At 51.7% G+C, this 21,474-nt stretch overlaps 6 protein-coding genes across 6 annotated transcripts; 4 read left to right on the top strand and 2 right to left on the bottom strand.

Annotated features, from left to right (window-relative positions):
- Positions 1-556: 556 nt before the first annotated feature.
- On the top strand, positions 557-1,914 carry G6M90_00g063070 (uncharacterized protein; the record flags this gene model as incomplete). Its single annotated transcript, XM_014687089.1, has 3 exons — positions 557-1,193; positions 1,257-1,368; positions 1,449-1,914. The coding sequence occupies 3 exons, from the start codon at positions 557-559 to the stop codon at positions 1,912-1,914; spliced, it is 1,215 nt and encodes a 404-aa protein (XP_014542575.1).
- A 4,299-nt stretch (positions 1,915-6,213) lies between these two features.
- Positions 6,214-8,196, top strand: G6M90_00g063060 (uncharacterized protein; the record flags this gene model as incomplete). Its single annotated transcript, XM_066130755.1, has 3 exons — positions 6,214-6,978; positions 7,074-7,841; positions 7,915-8,196. 3 exons carry the CDS (start codon positions 6,214-6,216, stop codon positions 8,194-8,196), a joined length of 1,815 nt encoding a protein of 604 aa, XP_065986864.1.
- A 3,108-nt stretch (positions 8,197-11,304) lies between these two features.
- Positions 11,305-13,406, bottom strand: clptm1 (Cleft lip and palate transmembrane protein 1; the record flags this gene model as incomplete). The annotated part of the gene is made up of 3 exons (XM_014687091.2): positions 11,305-12,440; positions 12,490-13,264; positions 13,338-13,406. 3 exons carry the CDS (start codon positions 13,404-13,406, stop codon positions 11,305-11,307), a joined length of 1,980 nt encoding a protein of 659 aa, XP_014542577.2.
- Positions 13,407-14,765: 1,359 nt separating this feature from the next.
- Positions 14,766-15,553, top strand: FCK1 (Bifunctional cytokinin biosynthesis protein; the record flags this gene model as incomplete). Its single annotated transcript, XM_014687092.1, has 2 exons — positions 14,766-14,946; positions 15,012-15,553. 2 exons carry the CDS (start codon positions 14,766-14,768, stop codon positions 15,551-15,553), a joined length of 723 nt encoding a protein of 240 aa, XP_014542578.1.
- Positions 15,554-15,903: 350 nt separating this feature from the next.
- G6M90_00g063030 (uncharacterized protein) lies at positions 15,904-16,842 on the bottom strand (the record flags this gene model as incomplete). The annotated part of the gene is made up of 3 exons (XM_014687093.1): positions 15,904-16,536; positions 16,611-16,704; positions 16,751-16,842. 3 exons carry the CDS (start codon positions 16,840-16,842, stop codon positions 15,904-15,906), a joined length of 819 nt encoding a protein of 272 aa, XP_014542579.1.
- Positions 16,843-18,400: 1,558 nt separating this feature from the next.
- MSS1 (tRNA modification GTPase MSS1) lies at positions 18,401-19,946 on the top strand (the record flags this gene model as incomplete). Its single annotated transcript, XM_066130754.1, has 3 exons — positions 18,401-18,410; positions 18,455-19,865; positions 19,928-19,946. 3 exons carry the CDS (start codon positions 18,401-18,403, stop codon positions 19,944-19,946), a joined length of 1,440 nt encoding a protein of 479 aa, XP_065986848.1.
- Between the last annotated feature and the right edge of the window lie 1,528 nt (positions 19,947-21,474).

Genomic DNA, 21,474 nt, shown 5'->3' with positions numbered 1-21,474 from the left:
GTGACAGCCGCGCGATCAGGTTGCAGCTGTCCGCGATGTTACGTCAAATACTAAACAGAGAGTCCTCTCGAGTACCGTGCTCCCCGCGATGCTGGTCATTGGTCGGGTGTCTTGAATGAAGAGGGTTGGAAGATATGCGCAAGCACGCTGCAATGCAATCCGGAAAGGCCCCTTGATGCGGAGTACTCCGTAGAGATACATGTACTATTCAAGCATGATGCCCGAGTCAGCAAGGTCCTGCGGCTTCACGAATGTGAAACGCGGCATCAGGGTCGCTTCGGCGCACTCGTATTCAACTGCCGATTTTGGACTCTGAATGCGAGAATATACCGATACGCACATCACGTCATTCTGCGAGGCTGAGCTCCGCGCATTGAGAAAGAAAAGAGAGAGAGAGACAGAGAGGCCATCATGAATGCACATATAACGGGGTTTACAGCCAGAGGAAAGTGTATGAGCTAGCCCAAGCCATTTACGTTCCAGGTCTTGTGTCCTGCTGCTCAAGCTACTAGGAAACGTCGGTTCATATCAGGTAACCGGAGCTGTCACCAGTACCATGGTTTCCACCAAGTCATTCTTGGCCTTCATGGCCCTATCCGTCGGCCTTCATGGATATCATATACAGCGAGACCTTTCTGAGTCTACAGCCAGCCGTACTCTAGCTGAAACGAGGGACACGGCCGCTGAATTTGTTCATCCGGGCATATTCGTTGACAGTTCCCAGCTGCAGCGTATGGCATCAAAGGTCGCATCCAAAACCCAGCCTTGGACGGCTGCATATGACGCCATGATGAAACACCCATATGCTGCCATCGAAACCCCTACGCCATATGAGACTGTTGAGTGTGGTCCTTATTCGAAACCAGACATTGGGTGCGCCGACGAACGAAAAAACGCCCTGGCAGCCTACCTGAATGCCTTGGCTTGGGCTACAACCAAGGACCAGTCCAAGGCCACTCGCGCCATTTCCATCATGAATGCCTGGGCCAAAAAGATCAAGAGCCACACCAATAAGAACGCCCCGCTCCAAGCTGCGTGGGCTGCTACCGTTTGGGCCCGCGCGGGTGAGATTATTCGATACACGGACGCAGCATGGAGCAGCGAGGACATCACTTCCTTCGAGGGCATGCTCAGGAATGTCTATCTCCCCATCGTGAAGAACGGATCCAAAAACCCCAACAACTGGGACCTGGGTAGCTACAAACTCTACATGTGCGGACGCAGCTTGCTCTTATGACTAACCAGTGCCAATCCAGTTCTCATGGAAGCTAGCATATCCATTGCAGTCTTCCTGAATGACAGGGCTACATACGATGCGTCTCTAGCCCGCTTCATCAACTCGACGAGCTACTACATCTACCTGAAAAGGTATGTCTGTGCAGAAAAATGTCCCCGTTCCGATATCAACAGTGTAATGCTTGCTTACATGTCGTCTTATTTCCACGCAGCGACGGCCCTGAACCGCGAGGACCATATAAGATGCCGAGAAAGACGCTGCTGGAGCATTGGTGGGAGGGCCAAAAGGAGTTTAACGAAGACGGAATGGCCATGGAGGTCTGCCGAGATCTCACCCATACCGCCTACGGCCTTGCTTCCATCAGCCACGTTGCCGAAACTGCACGGATCCAGGGAAGAGATTTATACTCAGAGGACACTGGCACCCGCTTGAGAGCCGGACTCGAATTCCAGACCAAATATGACAAGAAAGGAGGTGCCCAAGAGGTGCCATCGTGGCTCTGCAAGGGCAATCTCAAGTTGCACCTCGAAGATGTCACTGAGCCAGGGTACAGCATTTTGGGGGGCAAGTATGACATGCCATATACGAAAAAGTACACTGCGGCTGCGCGGCCTGCAGGTGCAAATACCTTGTTTGTAGGATGGGAGACACTGACACACGCCACCGGGGAGTTGTAAAGCCACCGTATATGTATGCTTTGTACAACAAGAGAGGCTGACAGATGACTACGTGTTAAATATTCATGGTCGAGAGCCACCGGGTTATCCCGCTGCATCGAAATAAGCTATTCCACCTACTGGCCTAGTTCCTTCCCGTAGTTTACACCTTCAGAAAAGCGCTACTAAAGCTGTAGCTTGAATTTTCCGCCGTCGCCGCGTCTGGTTACGGAGCGGACTTGTAGCCGTCCACATCGCAGGCATCCGTCTACCCGTATTGGGCTGGCTATCGCCGCATTGCAGTGTTTGCAACGCAATCGTGGATTACTGTGATCAGGGCTGCCTCGTTGCCTTTAACGGCTAACTAGCGAGCACGTGTCAATGCAGAGATAATGACGGCGGACATGTCAGACGCATACTATCCCGGCTTACTCCTCTGCAACGACCCAGCCCAACATTGGTGACAAGTACGGAGTAGTCTTTGCTTGTGCAATCAAAGACAAACGTGATTTGGCAGGCTAAAACAAACACAAAACTGGGTAGCAGCGTGAAAGTTTAGCCATGGTTGATTTGAAACTTGGGCGTAACATGATGAGAAAAGTCAATACTTCTAGCTGGTAGCAGCTGCCGGCAGAAACAAGTCCAGTCATGGCCCTGGAATCATCTCTTTCGCGGTGGTGTAAATTGATTGCGACTTGGATTTACAGCCATGCTCTTCCAAGCTCAAGTTTGAGTCCTTCCGTTGAAAGCCTAATGCTCGCATCATCAGTGAAGGCGTGCTTCCTGAAGCCAAAGTCGTGCGAACCCCGCCCGTCAACATGATGGAAAAGGCTGCAATCCAAGTACATTTTGTTTTACTCACCCCTGGAGCGTAACCTAATAAGCACCACCTGTCTCCTTGATACAGATAATAGACGCCCAGTTGTGGGGGTCGGCTTGGGATCTGCCGCGATAACTGTTTCCATGAGAGTACGGAAAATGTCCGGTGTGGTCGAGCCCTCCCTGCAACTTGCCATTTGTATTCGTTAAAGGCTTCTGGCTATTACCATCGAATAACCAAATTTGACAGGTCTATTATTGGCAGACAGCCCGTCTCTACGGCATGAGAGCGACATGTGCACAAGGCCCGGGAGGCTGGAGATGCATCCTGCTGCTGGATTTCACCTCCACAACGTGTTTGGCCACAGCAAGTCCTCCGTCCAAATAAGCTGCCGAGGTCGTTAATACGATATTTCTCGGTGACACAGATGAGCAAGTTGACAACAGTCTCGCGTACTTGTGCCCGGCTGTGAGTTCGTGCTCAACACCGCAGCTTTGAGGTTTCCGTCTTGTACTTGAACAAGTCGCATCCCCTATTTTCGCTGCTCGTTCTGGGTGATGATCTGTCTTGAAGCGGCGGCCCAGCCCTGGACTGGGTAACTACTGCGATATTGTCGAGAGTGGTTGTCTGTGCCAGCTATTGCTTGTCCGGGTAGGCAATGCTGTTTGGCTTGGTGGCAAATTTGATCTCACATTAGTGCGTCTATGTAAACTACAATTCTAGGCTGACTAAATGAGGATCCGACGCCACCGTCAATCAGCGGTTCCTCCAGGATAGTTATGGGGTGTGGAAAGCAAGAGGGATGCGAAGGATATAACTATGGAGGAGCGATCAAAGCAAGCTCCAATTAGGGCAGGTTTATGGCCCCTCAGAGAATACAAAAGATCGAAAGTCCCAATATTTTATTTTCTGTTTGGGAATGCTTTGTCCTGGCACCGCTACGCCAACATGAGTGTGTGTCAATATTCGCCTGTCTCACAAAGGACAGACATATTTTATTCTGCCTTCTGATTATCAACAATCTCAGCCCTAAGTACGCATCTCTCGCAAATCCCGCTGTAGTTATTTGGCCAAGAATGAAATGATTCAAGTGGCTTTGCTAAAAAAGTAGTCTTCTGCCTTGAGGTGGTGTCTCGGGTTTACAGCAACACCTACCAAGTCGCGTGAGCTGGATTGGAAAATGTAGGACCGAGGCATGCTCTTGAACTTCCCTAATTGACTGTCTTGGAGGCGGCATGTTGCTACCTTCACGACAGACCGCATTGAAGTTGCGAGGGCATGAATTTTCCACGAGTCGTCCAGAGCTATTACTTTTATGCGAGCTACACCAACATGTTGCAGCATGATGACCTGGACGCGATCGTTAGTCCCTTGTTTCACAGGTGCTTTGTGTGATGCGCCCATACAAAGGTGCGTCCAGTTGAACGGATACACGCTTGGTTGGTCATCCATTTATCTTCCGTCTGCTAGACTTGGACCTGCAGCAAGGTTGATCAATCTGCTTCTTGGGGCTAGACTTGGTAGTTGAAGCATGGCCGCAGTTGATATTTACGCCATTCAATTCATGAGGAGCTGCTGAAGAACCCCAGGCTATGGACGGCATTGATGGGCCGGGTCATTGTAATTTGCAGTAAGCACTACGGATATGATAGTCAAGTGAGAAGTGGGAAGCTTAGTCAAGAATACCAGGCTACATAGGTAGTAGGCAGGAATTGATGTAGGTATTCATAATGATGGCCGTCCGGTTTGGTCATTGAGTGTCCCCAAACTCGAGAAACGTGGATAAAAGCTTTGACAATGGGCTTTCCATAGCCGCCTCGGTGTCTGAACTGCACCCGCTCCCTATTTTTGTTGGCTATGGAGGCGGGCGAATTTCGATGTCTTTGGTTTTTCGGCTTCGTGTCCAAGCGGTGTCAGCAGCCTCGGAATTTCCGCGATGATAACTGCTAGTCAAAGCACAGGTGGCGCCGAACATCGACGACCAGACTAGCGCCTATTGCCGCATCGGTGTCAACTTCACCGTGGCCATGACGGACAGACCAATCCTAAGAGAAGGTGGCACGAGTTTGAGCCTCGCGGGTGGCCGCAATGTTCACCCCAGGCGGCAAAAGTATTGCGGGCTTCGTGTGGACTGGCGCATCCTCGGTCGTAGACTGTCATCCCGCGCAAGGTACATCTCGCAATCACATCATGGCATTCCCCAAGATCCGTTGGACTCAGGCGGTCTCGCCGGCTGAGATGAGACAGCTGGCGCTACTGCCTTGAATGTTGCCCCCACGTGGCGTTTGGTGAAGCTGTATTTCTCCGACTAGCAGTGGCTCCGTACCCAATGCCGGCATCATAGCGTGCAAATCATGGAGTCGGATCGGCAATCATGGCTCTGTTTCGCGTCGACTTGCTAGCACGTGAATTGGGGTCTGTCGCTAAACGGCAGGCAATTGAGATAGGAACGAGTCTGGTGCTTTGCGTCCAACATGGACCGTATTTCTCGGGGGCCACAGAAGCCTATTCCCCTGGCAATGGCCGACAAAGACGAAAACGAGGCTTCAGGACGCTGCTAGGTTTCGTTTAGTAATGAGGCGGAGCGGACGAGGAGAGCAGTCTGGTCGATGTCCTCTGTTGGCAAGTACTATGGAGTAACGCACCAGCAACAGATACCGCCGTCGCCGTCTAGGCTCAACTCAGCCAACAGGTGACAGCTTGAAGTAGTACTCCGTAAAGTACGTAGCTGGCGTCAACCAGCCACAGCAACCACCCCACTACATGTATTCTTGACTTTCGACTCTGGACGGAGTAGTCGGTACAATACGGGCATGGAAAGCACCAGCTTCAGACGACGGCCAGTAACTGATGTGGTTGATGCCGTAGCAGGGCTTCTTCAGCATTGGCCTTGGGTTGTCGATGACAAGATGGTGCCAGCACGGGAGCGGTGACCGAGGGCCGTCACACCAACAACTAGGACTGTGTGCGGAGTGACATGTGCGTAAGTAAGTACTCCAGTCAATACTACATATGCACACTAGGGTGACATTCTAGAGAACAGGCCCCCATTTTTACAAATCATGACGGAGAGCTACTGGTCAAGCTACAGGTCAACATGAGGCGTAGTGCGACTGGGCGCAACAGAGTTACCATGTCCAATGTCCAATGTTCTGGAGTCGTCGGCATTTGAGTTCCTCCTCCAAACCAGTCTGCATCTAATGGCCGAGGTTGGCTGACGCCAGAGAGCACCCCGGTGGCACGGATGAAAATGCCATGGCTGATTGATTGACTGATTTCATCGTTTGAAGCCAGCGACTCCCTGATCATCATTTTCGCTCGACCATAGCTCGCGATAACCTATATACGCGCTGTTGCGCGCATCAAGCCTACCTCTCCTCTCCACTCCTCTCCTCCCCTCCCTCCTCGCCCCCTTCCACGAGAGCGCCGTCTCTCCTCTTCACCGAGTCATCCTCTTTTGTTATGCCTTACCACGGCAGAAGGTCAGGAGCGTGCCACTCATGCCGAATCCGCAAAATCAAGGTACGTCACCCCGCGAGGCATCAGATGGACCTCTGCTCACCCATCTGCCAACCTGGTATCAGTGCGACGAGTCAAGGCCAGCCTGCAACCAGTGTACCAGATCACGAAGACAATGCCCGGGATACCATGACCGCTACGATAAGCGGCGCGACGAAAAGCCCGTTACGAAACCAATCACCAGCGCCGCAAAGTACCAAACACCAATGCCACCGGACCTTAAATCCGTGTGCAAACATCTCGACGACATATCTCTCGACCGAGCAGTTGTTTCGCAGCCTCACCTGTCTGCAGAGACCATAGCGCCTTGCTATTTCCACTTCAACTTTATTGTCACGCCACACCAGCGCATTATCCGCGGCTTCAACGAGTACATGGCCCTCATTGCCGCCAACCGATCGCAACTCCCGCAATTCGACCACGTCTTTAACGCCTGTGCCATGGCCTCACTTAGCCAACAAGCTGCGGACGGTCGCCACCTCAGGGCGAAAGCTCTAGAAAGTTACACAAGCGCCTTGGCAGCGACTTCGACTGCATTATGGGACCCGACACAGACCCTGCAGGACGAGACCCTGGCTTCTGTGCTTTTATTGGCCCTCTTTGAGAATATCACGGCTGCAAGCTCTAGTTTGGTCGCATGGTATTCGCACATAGAAGCTGCTGTGCGGATCGTCAAGGCGAGGGGAAGCAAACAACTTCGCACCAAGGTCGGGTCAGACATGTTTGTTGCCGTCCGAACCTTTATGGTAAGCTGGCCTCGACCATGACGGGGATCAATCTGCTCCGTCAAAATGCACATTGTACTAGACATGGACATTTGCTCATCAAGTTTCGTCTACAGATAATCCATTCACTCACCACTGGCAGCCCACTGACCTCAGGGATCGCATGGTGTACGGCTGATTCAACGTACGACGACTATGCTTCACAATGCGAACAGTTTTGTGTCCGCACCGTAGAGCTTAATGCACACGTTAGTGAGCTTCTGGCGAGCATTTCGCGGACACCGAAAGACATGGACAGGGTGAAGGACGTTATTCAGCAGTGCCATAGCCTTGACCAACATTTCGTGCGCTGGACCGACGCCGTTCCCGACGAGTTTCGATGGGAGACTGTTGACTGGCAAGTTTATGTGCCACACGACGACTATGCCAATGCCGATGTTTTCCCTGGACGCGTCGACGTTTATGCCGACTCTTGGATAGCGATTGTGTGGACCATGGCCCGGTGGTCAAGAATTGTGCTTTTGTCGGTCCTTGTCCGGGCTACCGCATGGCTCCATTTGCCCAAGGACTATCGGTCCACACAGGAATATGCTACTGCTGCGAGACTTTGTACTGAGACTATTACAGACGTAATTGCCTCGGTCCCATACCAGTTGGGTTACGTCTCCAATCCTCACAAGTCGTCGACCAAGACTAGACAGAGTGGCGCAAAGCGTGGTGACAGCACCGTGCAGAGAAGCATGACTGCCGTGTTGCTGGCCTGGGCCCTCAATGGCCTGCAGAGTCAAGATCATGTAACTGAGGCTCAACGGGTATGGATTAAAGGTCGCCTTAACGTAATTGGCACTCATCTTGGTATTGGCTATGGGACATTATTAGCCAAGGTACGCAATTTCGCCGCGTGTTCCCCCATCTTGCTGTCCCATGTGTTGGTTCGCTGTCTAACCCACGCCGCAGTTGAATATCCGGATACCTTCCATGCTAATCCGTCGAGACCGTCTACTATCAAAATTGCACAGCTTGACCCCTGCCAACACCACCACCCAAGACGAGCCACAAGCACAGCCCGCCGATGGCAGTTCTCCAAGTACAAACGAAGATCAAAGCGCCACGCAAAGACAGTTCCTCGAACGCCGAGTCACAGAGTTGCTGGCCAGCGCGATGGGAGATAAACCGGAAGTTGACGAATGGACTGTGAGAATCCTTTTGCAGCTGCCCAAAGACGTTGGATGCACCTGAAACCGAAGTCTTGGTCCGTGACGACTTTCATGGGCAACGAGAATTCAAACCGCACACATGCCATGCGCTGGTTGTTATTCAGAATCTGCGCTGCGAGACTCGGCAGATGCAATCAAGCTAACAGTCGAGATCCAGGACTCGGCAGTGAAATGTGGCTTTATGAAGAGGCCCAAGCCGGCGGCAAATGTGCAATCTCCGGTACCACAGAGTTGGCCGTATCATCCCTCTTTTGATAGAACCCGGGTGCCACCATGGTGTGAGAGTTCATGTATACCAACATATGACCAACACTGACGTGCACGCAATCCCAAGTTTGGCCGATCCCTAATCGACATACAACCAAATGAATTCGAAGCAGGGCAACCTGAACCCGCTTCGACAAGCACATAACCTACATTGGTGGGGGGCAAATTCGAGCAAGTCTGTAAATACATGACGACTTTGACTTGAACAATTTGGCAATATGGCAACTTCACACCCATCCCCCCCCGGGCGCTTTGAGTATTTCTGAGCCCATGCGCCCATTACCATATATCCTTCAATTACTTCCAGGCCCCCCTCTTATCCTGCACCCATTGCTTGCTTTCCTCAATGCGCCTTTAAAAGCCTTGGCAACCTTTGGCATTGAGGCCCGGCCGCATACACAAATGCTCGCCAGACCTTGCAAAAACTGGCAACCCGGTGTTGTCCTTCCGAGATCCGACTCTGTAAGATGCCTTGAGTTTGTGGTCTTCTCAGAGAAGATCGTGACTATCGGCTCAGGGACGCGATCATTTGGCACCTATCATCTCGATGAAGAATCTCTTCATTTTTTCAACACTCGAAGAACAGTTTCCTATGGTCGACCGACTGCACCATCGACTGCAGTCCCTCCCCCTTTAGAATGAAGACTCGGATTGAAGCGGTCCCAGCGGCCGCTGCAATCATTTTAAGGGGCATGGCACGGAGCCTAGAAGTTTGAAAAGCGGAAGAGAAGTGCAGATTTTGCTTGTTGCCACCAACATCTGTTCACATCAGCGGGGTGGGAAGTGTCAAGCTCATAACCGATGCCTCGCAACTAGCTGCTCGTCACCCCTGGTATAGTAATCGACTGATTACGATGAGTGGTGTAGAGTCGGTGGCGATGGTTATTGCTACATGATGAAGCGATACGGCGATTGGTGAGCAGTTCAAATGGCAACGGTGTCGCGTCGGAGGCATCGCTTCCATTAGATAGGGTAGTGGTAGCAAGCAGGTTAGGAAGTTCCAGGCAAGATCTGAAGTAGAGGTTGAGAGTCTCCTCCCGAAGTGAATGTGACTTTTTGAGAGAAAATGTGACGAAACACTCGTATCGTTTACCAGTGACGCTGGAAGCAGGTGTGCCTATGAAGTTGGAGCATGTTCTGCCAACTGCCTCGGTGTCTCTCATGATTCACGGGGCGCAAATTTCCAGGGAACGTGTGAAGGCGCTTCTATTTTTTGTCGGATTCGAGCTTGAGACGCTGCATCAGGATCGGGGCTGCAGCACACTTCGCAGTTCATGGATATTGGAAGCCGCTGCAGCTCTTTATCGCAAGACATGCCGCAACATGATGACCAGTTCGATATTGCACGTTCGTAGCGGTCGCGAGACCCGGTTCGAGGCCAACGCCCTTGTACAAAGATGAGAGACACAGGCCACTATCTTTAGTGGTAACAAGTGGCAAGAGCAGTGATCTTGTTGGGCGGGATATAAAACATCTTGCGAGATTGTGATTTGCCGTCAACAACCGCGGCGCCCGATGTATATGATGTGACATGCTGCCTGCTCTGCTGGATTTCAACGTGTCTTGAGAGAACTCGCCATACCCTGTCATTTCAATCATTTAGTTGTCAGAGCAAGTATCTTGTTCCAGCCCTCTCGGCAACAATTATCAGTGCCTTTGTTGCCAACTCTGATCACTGAAATGGCTTTCTGTCGGGTTCTCAAGCCATTCGTCATGATACGGACCCGGCCTGTTCTTTCGTATGGCAATGTCCTTTAACTGGCAAGCAGTCGAGAGTGCTCCGGCTAGTATAAGAGCAGCAATGACTGGCAATGATCCCGGGACAAGCTCCCCAAGCAGATAAATAGGTGATATTTTGGACGTCTCACGCTGGTAGGATACTCTAATGCTGTAAGAGCGATTTCAAAAGCATATGAGACGTGCCTCATACTAAATGCCGTGCTGACCCATTTCTACCTTATGTGAAGAACTACAACGGGATGAGCACGTCAACAGTCTTCACTTTCGATAACCGCCATGTCGCAGTAAAATGCTTGTCTGTTTTAGCTACACCTCTTACATGTAACATCATACTTATATCGGGAGTCATCGGAAACTCGATCTTTGCTCCTCCGCAAAGTGTCATCGTTTTGGTTGACACCGTCACCCGCAATAATTTGACTCCCCAGCTCCTCAGTTATCCCGATATTTCTAGCATTGGTTCTTATAAGCCTTTGCTCAATCGCCCTCGGTTCAGCACCTATCCCAGCTCAACCACAGTAACATGCAAGTAAATTGCGGTCAGCTCGTCACCGCAAATAGGCAAATCCAGAACAGCCGGCATGGCTATTAATCCGCCTTTCAGCGAAACGGCAAGTGCAAGTTTGCTTCAGCGAGAAAGCCTGAACAAGAAACGACCTGAAACAGCTGACATGTCACCGTTTGTGCGCTGTTTTCTTGAGATCCTATCCCCGTCCGCGATTTCCGCGCTACGCTGGATGGGATGCTGCCGAGGGAATGGAGGCAGAGTGGTTGGACAGCGAGGCACTCTACATAATGAACAAATGACAACCGAGCGAGATGACCTGGCAAACACAGACTGTCAATTGGGACTTTGGAGATATTGATGGATGGCAGCTGCTTGCCCACGGGACCGCAAGTCCTCTTAGCTCAAACTCAGCTCATCATAATAATAATAACACGTCGGCTAGGTCTTCCTCACTAGCAAGGTGGTCTATTTACCCCAATTCTACCCGTCGGGTTTAACGTAAACTTATAGCCGTAGGTCATTCCAAACTTTACGACCGGCGTCCGACAACGACGAGTCGGCCAAAACTGGCGAAAGGTGTACAGGAATTCGTCTATTCGCATCTAATTAAGGTGATTACTTTCTCTTTGTAGCCTTGCCAGTATCGGCGCCAGTGGCCTTGCCCTCGGGTTTGGCATCAGTTGCCCTCTTGGCTTCGATTGTCTCGCTCTCCTTCCCATTTTGGGAGGAAGGCTCACCCTCATCACCGCCCTGCCCAAACTCGTTGACACGAGTGAAATCAGTCTTGTAGGCCCAGCGTTGGTACAGGTAGATGAAGAAGATGATGTCATCGCGGAAAGTCGCCAGTCGATGGAGGAATGGCATTTTGATGGTAAATGCAAACAAATCATCAATGAATGTGTTGAGAAACTTGTACATCATAGCCTTGGCCGGCATATGAGCCACACTCTTCAAGCGATAGTTGATGTACAGGGATGGAACCATCATAAGGAAACCATAGGCATATACAGACCCAACCAGGGTAGTAATGATGAAGGAATACCAAGACTTGTGAGAATCGTACACGAGGGAGTAGACACCATAAGCAATCAGCAAAGGCACAGCCACCATGTACATGTACTTGAAAGCAACAGCGTCATACTCCTTGGTCTTCTCCTCGGTCTCGGTAAGCTTGTGCTTGTCCTCAAAGACCAGAGTGTAAGGGAAGAGCGAGCCGGGTGCCGAGGGTCGGAAACGCACGTCCACAACAGTCGTGACCTTCCAGAATTCGATGACAATGCCGACCACTTGGGATCCTAGAATCACCCAGCTGGTGTTTTGAGAGTTGTCAAGAAGGTAGAGAAAGATGATGGTCTGCATGAAAACGTTTGCCAAGATGGAGCGAACCGAAATACCAACATTGTCCTTCTTTTTGCGGTAGTGGGCGATATCAGAGCCAAAGGCAAGCATCTCGAGAATGACGTGTGCGACACTGACTACAGCTGTGATGCCCAACAGGATGGGGTTCGTGTCAATGAATATTTCCTTGACCATTTCAATCTCGGAGCCGTCGCCGCCGGTGGGCAGAGAGTGGCCAAACGCAGCCTGGCGAGCGTTTTCCTTGGAGCTTAATTCAATCGATGCAAGAGTGCTAAATTTCCAAAAAGCCATGGTGGTTAGATCTATGTGCAGAGGAAGCTCCTTGACCGTTTCATTGAGTACAGTCATGTGGTTGGCAAGCTGCCAAAAATTATTGATAAACAAGACCGGATCTGGCAAAAATTTAGTCTAGATAAAGTAACAGAGTGCAGCTTAACTTACAGTACCAGCCGTTTTGGCCACTACCGTCGCGAGCTCCTGTTGCTTCGAGACGAAGGAAGTGCTTGACAGCAGGATGGATAGAATTGAAGTCTTTGACACCCATGGCTGGAACAAAGGCGAAGCTAGCATTAGGGTGGTAGTGATTGGTAATGATAGGACCGGTAGGCTCTTCCTCCTCAGGCTCCTCATCTTCAGAATGACTATCAAGTAGGTTTCTCGTTTTGGCTACCTTCTTCTTGGGCAGATATTGAGTCAAAGGATAGGCAAAATGATATGCTTTGGCAGGGTCATAACCTGGTCGACGGGGATCCAAGTTACTACCGGTCAGGCCAACGTAAAAGTGGCCCCAAAGGGTTCCATTAAACTGAACAGCCCTCGGAACAGTAAACTTGGTATCGACGGTGCGCTTCTCTGAGCTGTTGCTCATCTGAAAATTCCTTTCTTGCAGCACGACATACTCGGCCGGGGTTTCCGAGATGGGTGTCGGGTTGAAGGACGGGGATAGAGTTACTACAATATCGACATGGCTGTCCTGAGGCCAGATTGGCGCGATCTTCCGAGGAATCGGTCGGTACTGCGCACCCTCGTCAAGCTGGCTGGGACGCAGTTCGAAGGCCGGAATGTCACCCAAGTTGGATGCAACTGTGATGGGTTTGCCGGTATTAGGATCGGTCACCTGGACGCCTCGCTGATCTTTGGCAAGGAAGTAGGAGAGGGCAAGATTAAGCCCAAGGTATGCAGCACCGCCCAAAAGGAGCTTGTTAAAGTTGAATCCCTAATGGGACGCGGTCCACGGTTAGCCATGTGCCTTTCTAAAGAAGCAATTGCATGCCCACGGAAACGCTTACATGTCGTTCTGGCTGTGGCTGTGGTTGGCCCTCGGGCTGCTGCCGGATGACCTGGTCAAGCCCAGACATGACAAGACCCAAGACAGGATAAGGGACAAGCAAAGTTCCAGAACAGGGTCGGTTTTCGACTCGCCACGGGTTGACGACGTTGCAGCGCAGTTGGTTGCCTCGACGGATGTAAAATTCGCTAGAGGTTGTCGAGTACGATTTGGCTCGCAGGCCAGTCAACTGTCTGTGAAACTTGGAGCACCGCACCGCCACGCTAATCCCCCTTTGGCGCAGTGCGCAGCTTGAAGGCGCCACATGTCGATTAGTACCAGTACTAGTTCCATACTCCGTACTCCGTAGTTGAGGCCACGAAGGAGCCTGTCTTGCCCCACTAGGCCGCGCTGCGGAACCGAGCCTTGAGAACAAGTCAATGTTGACCTTCTCTCGGGCCATGCCGATTAATGCTCAACACAATAGCCACAATATCGCGAGATACGTACCAGCTTTATTTCAGATATTACCTAGGTACTGACAGGATGGTTTTTTCCTGTGGCTTATATTGACGGCATACTTTCCATGCTTCAAAACCTCAATCTATTAGGCATGTATCTTCATGTCTCAGTCGCCAGGACGGCAACTACTAGTACGTAGTACTAGGTCTCATCTACATGTTGCCAACCCTAAGTCGAAGGTATTCATTCTATGGACAACTCCTCAACAATGCCCAATAACACGTTGCGCATGCAGTTCCTGCAATGGAGTCAAAAGAAAGTATAGAGTATGTCCATGTTATCATTTGTCATGCATGGATAGTTGTGTGCGAGATTGTTGCCCAATAGACCTCGTTGCAAGCCGAGATGGGCATTACACCGCCAAAAGTGGAGAATTTCCTCGTAGTGCATGTTGTTCGAACTGCCAAGTACCGGACATGTAATCCGGCGGGGCGTTCGGCATCTGCCATGATAGGGACATGGACGGTTGTGAACTTGCAAAGTTGTAATTCGTCACACTGACAACTGGACACTTTTGACCCTAAGTGCCCGAGTGATCTTCTCCACCTGGACTAAAGCCTCCCAGCCAGCAAAGACAATGTGGGCGTCCCACAGGATCTGGCGTGGCCAAGTCATTGGACCCGTTGACGTATCGTTATTTCAACGCCAGACCTTGCCGTAGACCCAGCCCTCGGCCTATGACTCTTACTTCAACCGCTTGTTGCCCACTCCCTCGAACCCGAGGGGTAGTATTCGCTTTCCTTTCTGTTGAATTGCTCACATTCATTGCCATTTCGGAGCTGCTTCCGTCCGACTCACCAAGCCTCGACTCCACTCCTCCAGAGATCGGCTTCATTCCTTTCCCAGCAACGTACTATTAGCCGTCTCCGCCCCGACTTGAAACTCTGAATCACCATCTCAGCTCCTAACAGCACGCAACCAAGTCACAATGTCGTCTAACGCGCCCATCGCGGGCCAGAATCGCACCGCCACGACAAACGGCATCAGCGGCAGCACGCCTCGTACCAAGATTTGTGTCTTTTGCGGCTCCAGCAGCGGAACCAGCCCAGCACACTTGGAAGCCGCCCAGCAACTAGGCAGAGTCATGGCCGAGAACAACATTGACTTGGGTGCGTAGTCTTGCAGATTCAATTCTGCTCTTCAAAAGATCTTGCTGGCTAACATGTTGACCCAGTATATGGCGGTGGCACTGTCGGTCTCATGGGCGAAGTTGCCAAAACAGTCTGCGCCATCAACGGACCCGACTCGGTTCACGGCATCATCCCCGAGGCCCTGGTCAGATATGAGCGAGATGGCACCTACCAGACAGTCAACGTCAATAACCAGGTTGTCCCCACCGAATCCGTGTATGGCCGCACCACGGTGGTCAAGGACATGCACACCCGCAAGAAGCTCATGGCCGAGCAAGTCTTCAACGGCGGGCCCGGTAGCGGCTTTATTGGCCTGAGCGGGGGCTACGGTACCATGGAAGAGGTTTTCGAGGTCATCACCTGGAACCAGCTGGGCATCCACACAAAGGGCATTTGCCTACTCAACATTGAGGGATACTGGGACGGCATTGTACAGTGGCTGGGCAAGGCATCAGAGCAGGGCTTCGTCAAGCCTGGTAATGAGAATATCGTCGTTGCGGCTACCGATGCCGAGAGTGCCGTCAAAGCACTGAGCGACTACAAGGTTTCCGGGGCTACTTTCAAGCTTCAGTGGGGAAAACAATAGAATCCATATACATAGCTGATACATATATAGATCATGTAGAATGAGTTATGATGGGATGACATTCTCTTTACTGGCGTTTCATAGGACTAAGGATGTGGACGCGGAGGGAGGTATATATATATATATATATGATCAAGGCATGCCCCAATACCACTATTTTAACCATTGTTCAGAAAGAAATAATACATAATGCAAAGTTCGCGGGAGAGCACTTTTTTGTCTGTATCTCTTTGTAATTCATGTCGAGACCGTGGTCTGCCGCTCCGAGGCAGCGTTTAGTTGTAATTGTACATGATCTAGCGCCGTGTTCTCCCCTTCCGATTGTCAACATTGCCCCTCATTTGAATCATCTAGCTGTCAACATCCATGCCTTCCTCGCCTTCACCGCTTCCTTGGCTCTCACCAACACTATCAATCCACTGCTTAACCTCGAACTCTTCATAAAGCTTGAACGTCTCAATGTCCTTCAATCCCTCGCCTTGTACACCAACCAGGCCGACGGAGGTATTCTCCACAGTCAGCTCCTTGTCCTGGACCAAGCTCTCCCGAAGTGCCTTGAGACCATGCCTGACCAACTCTTCCCTTGAGCAGTCCGCAAAGGACTCCACGTTGCGTTCCAGATATGTTCTTGCCATTTGGCTTCGGGCACCAATCGCAAACGCAGCCATTTCCTCCGTCATGCCTGATGGCTGGAACTCAAACAAGTGAGGACCTCGCTCGTCCACGCCAGCAACCAACAGGCCGACACCATATGGTCGCTTACCATATACTTGGGTGTTAATCTGGGCCTTTTCGCCAATCATGTCGACGAGGGAGCGGAGCGGGATGGCGCGGCCGTAGGTGAGACGATGGCCAAGACATTGCTGCTTCATGAAGTTGGAGAGGACGCGAGCATCCGATGTCAGGCCGGCAATGGCGATGCCGGCATGCTCGTCGATGGAGAAGAGTTTCTTTTGGTAAGAGGACAGTTCCTCGGCGTTTCTCTGCGAGCTGGTTAGACGGTATTTGTTTGCGAAACAACGTTGGGACGTAGACCTGCCTTGACAGCGCAGAGTACAGCGTGGGTTTTGCTGACGATACCGACGACGACGGATCCTTGTTTCACAGCCTCGGCGGCATATTCAATCTGAAATATTCGGCCCTGGGGCGAGCTAATGAGGACTATATGTTAGTTGAGGACAACTTTGACCTGCTTACTAGGTGATGCTAGCTTGGGAGACGTCGCAGAGGCCGGGGCGGGGGGGTGCGCACAATGTGACAGAATCATTGTCGTAGTTGTTTCTGAACATGATGGTCTAGTTTGACAAGGCGATTCGTTGCTGCAGCTGAATTGGTGACTAGGTTGTGGTCGTGAAGAAGCAACTGATCGTGGTCGGCCAAGCAGCGACTACTTTGGGGTGCTCGATGGTGCTCGGCGGTATGTAGGTAGGTGTTGATGCGGCCAGGCAACCCAAGCTTCGTCGTCGCTAGCTGTCATGGCGCGGTGAGTGGATGCCGTGGATATTCCGTCTCACCGCCTGCCGTTTTGGCTGTCGTCGTCATGGTCGCCCTCCAAGTAATTCTCACAGCGACAGGGATGAGCTCAATTTGCTTCATGGTTGCTCAATCTTAGAGGAAGTGCATTTTCATGAATTCATCAGTTTCTCGCATGGCCCCCGGGCAGGGCAACGACGCAGTAGTCAAACACCATTTACCCTGGCTCGTAAGCGAATTTTGTCCTTGGTTCTCTGTATGCACTTGGATCTTGGGTACCGACACTTACCAACCCGCTCTAAGCTGGTAAACTCAGGTACCTTGTCGGTGCCAATTCTCAAGGACCCTTCTTCACAGAGAGCCCGTCGTCCCTCTCACTCGTCCCACTGCGGCTACGTTTGCGCGTTTTTTTTATATTATTGTAAGAAAAAATATTGAAGCTTCTATCCATTCAAGAAAACCCAGAAAACACAAATCCCCCGCTCAACTTTCTTCCTTCACACTTGACGGTTGTGACTGCAAGCATCCACCATTCCCTCAAGAGACATACATATACACGCAGATGACTCACATTGTTCGGGATCCGCTGGTAACATCATCAATGATACCAAGGCTGACATTGCCCCCCATCTCGAGGTCTCTGGCGACTGTATCTCGCTCGAGGAAGCTAAGAAGCTAGTCAAATACCTGGAGACCTTTGCCAAGGCGTAGAGTTAGCGGGTTGCGACTGGAAGCAGCGCCGTACGGTGTGGTAATTGGCCACGACCAAGGATCAATGGCAAGCTTTGTTCAACATGCTGCGTACTCGGTGGTATTAAAATTAAAACAATCAAATAACCATTGACGCTTATCAAGATGGCGGCAGCGACATGTATGTTTTTGCCGTAAAACATGAAAAGTTGTCAGGATGTCTTGAAATCGAATCAAGCATGATGAAGCTCGGCTCCGCTGACAGGGGGGTTGTCAAGCGGTATTCCGCCCGCTGTGTAGCGAATCCCCCAGCCTGTCAACCACCAGCCAGACATCAATTGATCAGATGGTCGGACGCTGTCTTTTCATTAGGTCCGGTTGTCAACCTCCACCTGCTATCATCTCCCCGACATATTCAGCTCGTCGCACAACTTTGTCGATGCTCCGGCGCTCATCTTGTACCAACATAATATTCGCCGGGCCTCGCATACCGCGCTGTGCTTCACCATGCTACAAGTTCCTTGATGTGGCGCGGCGTCAGCCCCTTGCAAAACACTTCACGTCAAACACCATTCGCCGAGGACACGTTCACAACAACGTCCCAGCCTTCGGGGATACCATCTACGCCTTGTCCACGGCACATGGCAGGGCAGGGATTGCAGTAATTCGCATATCTGGACCATCATGTCTACAGGTGAGCGTCTCGATGTAGCATATCGAACTTGGTTAACAACAAAGCTCAGATATACCAAGGCTTATGCCCGGGCAAACCACCACCCAAACCTAGGCGTGCGACTGTTCGTACCCTACTTGACCCGGCATCCAACACTGAAACCAACATATTAGATGTGGAAGCCCTGCTACTCCATCTCCCCTCGCCCAAAACAGTCACCGGCGAGGAAGTCCTTGAGCTCCACGTCCATGGCGGCCCAGCGACAGTGAAAGCCGTCTTGTCTGCTATACCGAAATGCCAGGCCAGCACGCGCATCCGCTACGCCGAACCAGGCGAATTCACCAAACGCGCATTCTTCAATGGCCGCCTTGATCTGGCGCAAATTGAATCCCTGGGCGACACTCTGGACGCAGAGACGGAACAGCAGCGTCGCGCAGCAGTAAGAGGTAACTCTGGCGCGCTTGGACGAAGCTACGAAGACTGGCGGCACCAGTTACTCCAAGCCCGCGGGGAGATTGAGGCTCTCATAGACTTTTCAGAGGACCAGCATTTTGACGAGTCGCAGTCTGAGCTGCTGGAAAACGTGGCAAGACAGGTAGCCAAGATTTTGCGCTCCATCGACCTGCACGAGTTGGGCAGCCAACGAAGCGAGTTGTTGCGGAACGGAATTCGCATCGCGCTGGTAGGGCCCCCGAATGCTGGAAAAAGCTCCCTGATGAACATCATTGTCGGCCGGGAAGCGTCCATTGTTTCCGGCGAGGCCGGCACTACACGGGATATTGTAGAGGCCAGTCTCGATATACGGGGGTTTCTATGCTCCTTTGCTGATACTGCTGGTTTTCGGTCCAAGACGGAGACGAGCGACGAGGTGATTGGCGCCGTGGAAGAAGAGGGCATTCGACGAGCAAGGGCACGGGCACAGGAGTCGGACGTGGTTCTCGTCCTGGCATCCGTAGAGCCAGGGCCGTCCGGGCCGTTTATCCACTTCGACAAGGAGACGATGGCCCTTGCGACCGAGGCACAGTCGTCTCTTGTCGTTGTCAACAAGCAAGACACGGTCGATGGAGATGTACTGTCCCATTTGCTCCGGCAGTTTCGCCAACTGATTCGCGAGGAATATCCGGGTCTACCACAAGAACCAATCTGCATATCCTGCAAAGAAGACGGCTCTGCATCGAGGGACAGTGGCGTCCAAAGCGTCGTCGACGCACTGGTCGCCTCCTTTTCCCAAATGACAGACATGCCGCCCGACATGCGAGACCTGCTGGGTGTTACTGAGCGACAGCGCCAATTACTTGCGAAATGTAGAGGCCATTTAGAGGATTTCATGGGCGAAGCGCAACCGCAAAAGGGGTTAGATTCAGACATTGTCCTTGCAGCCGAGTATCTGAGATATGCTGCGGACTGTCTGGCCAGAATCACGGGCAAAGGTGAGGCCGGGGATGTGGAGGAGGTATTGGGCGTGGTGTTTGAAAAGTATGCTTCCCAGTCTTTTTTTTTCACTTGGGCGAGACGCAAGGCTAACATAACAAATGCAGGTTCTGCGTGGGTAAGTAGTCAGCACATGGCATGCACAATGTATAATATTGACTGTACGATGTCGAGAAGAGATGTATTGTGTCCAGCACAGGCCCCTAATCTATTCTATATCTGGGTACCCCCTGCGAAGGGAATCATGTACCCAACGTCCCGTTGATGCGTTCTAAACCTTTTTTTCCAAATGTGAGAAACTGTTCATGCGCCGTTCTATGTGTCCGCGGTAGCAGTGTCGATGCTACGCAGACAAATGCAATGTTCTATGCGTCCCCCCTTCCCAAGAAAAGTTGCCAACATGTGTCGATGTATTCATTGTTTGTGACGATGGTGGCCACCGTGCCAGTGGTAGGTAGGCGTGGCCTTTATCGGCGGTCCTCGTCGTCGCTGGGAACGGTGCCGGGAGCGCCGCTGACAATGTTGTATCCTGAGCGGCCGTAGTTGACGGGCTCAAAGGTAGTCGAGGCAGCCATTTTCAGGGAATGAGAGATGCGTGAGAGTTTTGTGGTTTTGAGATTGGAGATGTGTATATGTTTGACGCGTAGTTGAAGCGTGCGTATATATGCACTTGTGTTATAATATAAGCAATATGGGTGCGATGATGCTTAACGCAGTGACTGTGATATTGTAGAAGAGTATGTGAGCGATGATGCTTAAAGCCAGTGACTGTGATATTGTAGAAGAATATGTGAGCGAGCCGCAATGCTTTCTAGATGCTGTCTTGCCAAAACGAAAATTCTCATCTCAAGGCCGCCGCCGTCCATCCCTCTTATATATCCAAAACGACCCCCGACGTGCTCACCACAAAGCCCATGGCCACGAGGCAATCCGGCCCCCAAGAAAGGGCCTCCTGCCTTCTCACGGAATCGACCACGACTCACACGTCGTCACCGGCGGTATGGTAGGGCTGAGGCTGCCTGACATGGAGCCTTCTCAGCGGCCCCCAAAGAGGCACCGGTCGTGACTTGGCCTTGGAAACAACGTGGCTCCCAGGGCGCTTCTCATCTCACGGGTGAGTCGACTGGCTCCAGTCTGACCAATGCCCCTGTGCTACCACGGCCCAATCCGCGTCCGTGAATGCAAACCGGGCCAACGGTGCCTGCGTATTCAGCCGTGACACAAGGCTGTTTCCAGACATGTTCTCCGACGGCCGATGCGTCGACGGCGGCCATTGCCAGGCACTGGGGGCCATGTGCTGCGCAGAACATTGAAAGGAACGTTCGAACGTTCAGGGCCGCGGTGACTCCCAACATTGACCGCCCGCACAGCCACATCCGCAAGCGACACAAACGCCGCTGCGCTTCGTTCCGTTTCGTTAATGTTCGTTTCGTTTCGTTGGCACGGCCGTCAGTTGGCCTTGTTCAACTGCAATCGTAATATTCTTACATGTCCCGCCCGGCTTCGTATCGTGACGACATCTGATGCCGGGCCTGCTCGGCTCTGCTCTGGTCTGCTCTGGTCTCCATGTAAGCCCGCGTGCGCGCCTGCGCCGCCGTGTCCCAACAAGAACTTGACGGACCAACAAGAGGGCGTCTGGCAACAAAAATAGCAG

This window comes from Metarhizium brunneum, chromosome 3, assembly GCF_013426205.1.
Source record: "Metarhizium brunneum chromosome 3, complete sequence".
Taxonomy (NCBI): domain Eukaryota; kingdom Fungi; phylum Ascomycota; class Sordariomycetes; order Hypocreales; family Clavicipitaceae; genus Metarhizium; species Metarhizium brunneum.
Note: the sequence above shows the minus strand (reverse complement) of the source record. Positions and strands in the feature narration are given on the sequence as shown.